Source organism: Siniperca chuatsi, linkage group LG9 (assembly GCF_020085105.1).
Source record: "Siniperca chuatsi isolate FFG_IHB_CAS linkage group LG9, ASM2008510v1, whole genome shotgun sequence".
Classification (NCBI taxonomy): Eukaryota; Metazoa; Chordata; class Actinopteri; order Centrarchiformes; family Sinipercidae; genus Siniperca; species Siniperca chuatsi.
The window spans coordinates 6,366,556-6,373,153 of NC_058050.1; the positions used below are offsets into that span (position 1 = coordinate 6,366,556).

Sequence of the window (6,598 nt, forward strand, 5' to 3'; positions counted from 1 at the left end):
CTCCAATCTCTGGTTTTATTTACAGTTAATAAAAGCAGCTCCCCGGCTGCTCAAAATTGATGGACCATCGATTGAACGGGTTATTTCAAATTTGTGAAGACAGAGCCCCAAAGTGCTATTTTCAGTTTATACAGAACACTAATAATTTTAAGACTCAATGAAGCTATTTTGAATGAAATGGATGCATGGGGTTTATTCACAGTTTTAAAGTTTGTTTGGTTTTCTTTTTCAGTTAAAAAGTGTTGGTCGATTGTGTTCAGATACAAAAGATAAGTGGTGCCATTATTAATACTTCCGAAATTCAGAAAAACATTTAAATCAGTTTTCTCTTTCAATTTTCACCAAAACTAATGCTATATAAATACTAATGACAGAAATAGTAATTGTCCCATTATGTTTTTAGTTTGGGGCATTTACCACATTTTATTACAGTAAACATTGCCAGTGTGACATGATAACAAGGATCATCTTGTTCCCAAATATGTGTGAAAAGACCATTTCAAACATTTAGGTTTGCTAAGCCTGCCATTAAGTGCCTGGGATAAATATATTGAGCATCCTTTGGCCAGTAGACTAGCTAGTCACCGACCAAATGCACATTATAACGCCTTGCTTAAGACGATAAGACTATATTACACCCCTGATGCTTTAAAAAATATCAGTAATGACATACTTCTTTGTGTAGCTTTCATAATTTAAAGTTTCATTTCAAAATTAAGAGTGGCATCTATTTCTGAAAACATTTGATAACAGCATTAACTCAGTTTATAGTAAACCATTTACGGTAAATTTTAGAAATATTGTATGATGTATTTTTGAAATGAACTCTTCAGTTTCTCATGTATCAAATTCTGAAAACACCAGTCTTTGAAATGTTTGTAATGTGTATCCATATTCCTTCATTTTGTGTATGAACTGTCTGTTGTAAAGTTTGTCTGGATGTGAATTTGTTTTTTGTCTCTGTAGCCTCACACACACTGGTGTCAGGTTAAACCAAGAGCCAAGAGGGGTTGAAGAGTTTCACATCAGCTTTGAGTCAGCCATTTTTCTCTTCAGAGAGAACAAATCACTTACTTTGCAGTGTCAAAGGTCAACATGGCCAGTGCTAGTACTTTCTAGGCCAGTGCTAGTGGATTAGCTCATACCTTCAGTGAATGTTTAACTGTTGAACCACCAAATGTTAATAATGCTAGCAGTCTTACGCAGGGAAAGATTGTCTTCTATTTAGACAGCTTGTAGGGCTACTTTTTTCTTGTGAAAAAAATACTTGTGTGTGAAGCATGTTGGATTTAAAGCGGTCTAGGTTTGAACATCAGTGTCTTTTCAGAGATGTGAGATGATACGTTATTGAGAAATTAACATTGCTGTGAAAATACCTCAGTGACTCAGGTAAACAAGCAGTTGCCTCAGAGCTGAACACAAAAACTATAGAAAAGAGATGAGTCCAGCTTTGGAAAGACTGCCACCATGCAGATACACGGTCTCTAGCTATGCTTCAATAGCAGCTGATCAAGCACCCTCCCCCGTTTCTTCTCTCTCTCTGTCTCCCTTTTTTTCTCCCCCTAGCCACTCTCAAAGCTTCATGGAGGACAATGTGGAACCTAATTGGTTGATGCACCATCGGCAGTCCACAGGGTGGCATGGCCAAATGTCCAGAGCCCTCTCTCGTGACGCGATTGGCTGACAAAGGGAGAACTTGGGGCATTGGTCCCATTCTTTTTGCTCAAAGGATGGTGCAGAGCCCCAGCGGACCATGTAAGGAAATGCTGGTTGTTTTTGTTTTTTTACTTTACTTGGGCCCTCTCTCTCTGATTTGATAACAGGATTTTTTTTTTAATGTGTTGACGCCTCTTGCTTGGATCTACACTTTACTTTTAAAAGGTAGGCTGGACACATTGGCATTTATTAGCCTGCCGAGCATGCAAAGAACAGCTATGCAGTCTGATCAGTCAGTAGAACGGAGGAACACAATGGCGTGATGCTAAAAATGAGAGAGAGGGGAGGTGTATTGTGGGTAAGATGTATTTCAAAGGTGCTTGACTTCTCTTAAAATTTCAGTCAAAGCTGATTTACTTTCAAAGCATTTATTTACCTCTATCTCTCTCTCTTATAGTCTTTTCAAATTACCGTTTGTTTCCTCTTCATCTATTCACTCTTTATCTATCTAGGATTCTCAAAGCATTATTTAACCACTTCATTTTTACTCCATGTTAGACACACTTGATCTCTTTCTCGATTCATAGTTTTAGCTCTTCCGTTCGAATCTCTTTCAGACTTTGATTTTAAAGGAAACTAAATATGCACAGCCTAATACAACAAGTGAAACTGCTTCAGAACAAAACTCTTGCTTCAGTGAAAACTTTGAAAACCGGGACAGAATGTTATTATTTATATTTCTATGATACTGCTTATTCTTACAATAGTATAAAAAAAACTCTTCATCAGAAATCTTCCGGAGCAGATATTTATTTCTTGATATAGATAGATGCCTCTATCTAATGGAAGTTCATAAATAATCCATTTTATATGAACCAAGTTTTCTTACTAAGACAATCTTGTGGAGAGAATCATTGCCCTAAAGGACTGTGACAAAAGGGACAAACTTGTGTTATACCTACTCCCCTTACAGCATTTTGCACGTTGCTGTGACCTGTGCCCTCCTTCCTCTTAGTTATAATCATTCAAAACAAAAAAGAAAAAATGGACAGATGTTTCTTGCCCAACAATCGCCATGGAGCTCTCCATTTACGGACGATGTGAAAGTCTTTGGATGAAGACATTCTTACAGCTATTGTTTTGTACTCCACTTCGACTATCTGTCTGTAGAGTTTTAACCGAGCAGAGGATGAACTCTTGGTTTCAGTGTGGCCACATTTCTGCAGTCAAATTGCGGTAAAACTCCCCATTTATTTCTATGGATGGACTCCACTGACACCAGTCTGAGTTGAAATCCCTGCCATTTCCACTTATGACTGAAACAGAGAGAGATATGTTAGAGGTCCTGCTGAAATGAGTGAATGTGTTTGTATATAAGTGTGTGTACTGGCTAAATCTTTGTGTATATACTGGATAAATGTGTATATATGGTATGTCTATGTGTATATACAGTTTGTTTGTATATGCAGAGTGTACAGTTATTTTTTCCTCTAATGTTTCTCTCTCTTTCTATGAATAGGTCTTCTCAAGTTACCAATACTGAGGCATGGAAAGGTTTTTAAATGTACTGAGCTATCAGAGGCACTTTCTGTGCAGACTTAGAATATCAGCAAGGTCTGTCACTTATAGCTGCATTCTTGAAGCTCTCATACAAGAAGTAACTCACATAATGTTAAGCTTGCACTCATTTTCTGACCAACTAAAAGGCTTTTCTAAGTAGATTTGGGTGACCAAGCAATGTTTGTACATATATAGACTAAGACAATTTTTCCAGAAACCTCCATCTGCATTTCTTTGAAAATTCTCGACCTGTTTTGAGTTCTTGCGTATCTGACTTTCACTTTAGGTTCCTATGGTATATGTTTGCAGCGGTTGTCATTCAGAGTTATATATTTATTCCGACAACCCTTATATATTTCTTGAAATTTTGTTCCCCAAATTCTGCTTCTCATGGCGCCTTCTAACCTTTTGTTAAGATCTGGTTAGACTAGCAAATCCTTCCATGAAAGTATACTGTCATTACTTAACATTGCTTGTTTTTGTATAGGTCCTTACTAAATAAGTGTGCCTCCCCCCTTATACTCTTACTAACTTTAGATCCATTAACTCTACTGGTCACTCATCTTCATATCCCTTGACAAGCCATAGCCCCCAAACTCCATTATTGTTGTTTTGACAGGACAGACATTTGGGGATTTTGTGTATATTAATGGAAGAGTGGTGTTGCAGAGTGTATTGCAGTTGTATATGGAATTGTTATGAATGTGGATATTCTGATCATTCAATTATTATTGTAATAATGATAATAATTATTGCCACTTTTGTTGATTAATTCCTTTGATGCGGTTGATGAAGATGCCATTGTTCCTTTTTTTTCTTTTTTTCTTTTGGAATACACCGGAATTTATATTTTTCGGGTGGGTGAATCTGGAGATAGAAATACGTAAATAAATTAATAAATAAACAAATAATTAAATTCTTAAACAGGTGTGGAAATGTGTGTTCTGTTTCTTAATGCATTGACTTGGACTTTCCATCCACTTCAGATTAAAGGGTAAATCTGATGATAGTCTATATTTTTCTGATTGTCAACAAATCCCAAGAACATCATTGTTGTCCAAAAACTATTAAAAACACATCAATGAGCCACACAGTTGCACTGGGTGACATGTTCCGTCATTACCATGAACACAAACACTGTACTTTATTTTGACTCAACCCCACATACACCGCCCTGCTGCTGTAAATAATCACTAGATCCCCAAATGTGTATTAATCCGCAGCTGAAAATAGTCACGAACAAATGCACTTTTTACTCCTGTTTGAGTAATGTTCGCTAAAAACTACAGTGCCCAGCTGTTTTAGGAAATCACTGGACTTTTCATGGGATTTGTTGACAACAACAAAAATAGAAAATATCGCCAGCCTTGTCATTTAAATGGTAGGAAACATGGCTTACTTTTTGTCTGGAGGTAGTGTTTGGTCACTTCCTTGAAGGCTAGGGCCATAACTAACTAATATTTCAATCATCGATTAATCTGTCAATTATTTTCCAAATTAAATGATTGACAATTTTAAATTGCTTGTTTTATCTGAAAAACAGCCCAAAACTCCAAATAATTTAATTTACAACCATATTAAACAGATAGAAGCAGAAAATCCTCACATTTGGGAAGCTGGTACCAGCAAATGTTTTGTATTTTTGGTTGATAAATGGATCAAATGACGATTAATTGAATATGCGATTATTCGACTAATTGACTGATTGTAAATATAAAGGCTCACAGCAGGCACACCCTCTTAACAAGGTTATGAATTGTAAAGAAACAAAATCCTCTATCACGTCAGAAATTACACACTTTGTATCTGAATACTAACTGAAAACAAAGGTTAGGTTATCGATCTGCTTTGCTTCTTCCAGTGTTTGCAACAGAAACATTCATTTTCTGGACTTGCAAGCTCTTTCACTCTTATTTTGTGTCTGGATCTGTGGTTAGATCACAGGTATGTCTTTGCAGCTTGTGGTTGCATCATAGTGCTTGCTCATCTGGGTCATCTACATTTTTTCTGCATCTCAGGACTGTGATTCTTCTCTTGGTGAGCAGAGCAGATCATTTCCTCACACTCTCCCCAGCTGAGTTGCTGAGAGCATGGATGGTAGGCAGGATCTGGGAACTGGGGACTCGACTGAATATAGCAAGCTTGTAATTATCCTCGCCCTCCTACACTTAATCGCCTGAGATCCTTAGTGGGTTGGCAACTTCTGAGTTTGTACAGAACAGAAAAAAATAGATGGTTCATACTGTGTAAATAGAACAAACAGAGCTTGCTCCAGACCAGAGCATCAAATGCATTCATATAATTATTCTGCCAGGTTAAGGTCTGAAGAACATTCATGCCACAAAGAAATGAACATTTCTCATGTCAAACTATGTACCTATATAATAATTTATCAAAAATGTGCAGTATTTCTATCAAAATGACATCACTTCTACATTCTTGGAAAACATAATTACATGCTTACACAATTCCAACCAACAAAACCATTACATAGTGAACCAGCAGCTTAATAAAACTGCCTTTTTCTAACTAACTGATACCACATTGACTTACATCTTTCAGTGATCCCCTCCATCATCATCTGGCATGCCAATATCCTGTTTCCACAGTCAGGAAATAAATAAAAATACATGAAATTTAGGAAGCAAGCATCTCTCAAAATGCCATTTCTCTGTGACTAACATTGCATTCAGGGACGTAAAATAATCTATGATCTTTATAGACCTCTATTGGCAGCCAGGAGGAATTACAACAAAAGAGTTTATAGTGGCTATGATCACATACTGTAATTCTGCCATCATTAGCAACAGTTTTTTCATCAGCCCCATGTCCTTTGTAAGGGAAAAAAGACGAGGAAGGTATGCAAATGGTGTAAGTATGAATGCAAAGTTGGGAACTGGAAAGAACTGACAGTTGTTTGTGACACAACCTTAAGGTCTCTATACTGGAAACTACGGGAGGTCACTAAAATATCCTAATAGGGATGTTAAAGGTGGAAGTTGTCCCACCATAACAGGTAAAACGAAAATCTGCAGAAGAGTGAAGGAGATGTAAACCTGAGAGGTCTAATCTGGAAAAATAAGTGAAAACACCTGTGTGGGTGGTCCATAGGTGTGTAGGGCTTTAATAGATTTGTGATTTTTTTTTGAAGTTATAATGTGATCTGTAAAATCTCCCTGATTTGATTCAGTAGCAGGTTGGGAGACGAGAGGTAGTCTAAATAATATGTTACACAGTTAGGGGTGGGAGATTATAATATTGAGAGGGAACATACATGTAAATACATTCTTTGCAGGGGCATGAATTGTTTTTATCAATGTTTTCGCTAATGGGGGATCTGTAGACTACCTGGCAACCCCTGATATAATCTGGTGAGTAGTCT

At 37.0% G+C, this 6,598-nt stretch overlaps 1 protein-coding gene across 1 annotated transcript in view; it reads left to right on the top strand.

Annotated features, from left to right (window-relative positions):
- syngap1b (synaptic Ras GTPase activating protein 1b) overlaps positions 1 to 2,344 on the top strand; it is a 137,765-nt gene extending 135,421 nt beyond the window's left edge. The window contains 1 exon segment of the mRNA XM_044207783.1: positions 1,567 to 2,344. Within this exon segment, the coding sequence (XP_044063718.1) occupies positions 1,567 to 1,684 (118 nt within the window). The 3' untranslated portion in view covers positions 1,685 to 2,344.
- Positions 2,345 to 6,598: the final 4,254 nt, after the last annotated feature.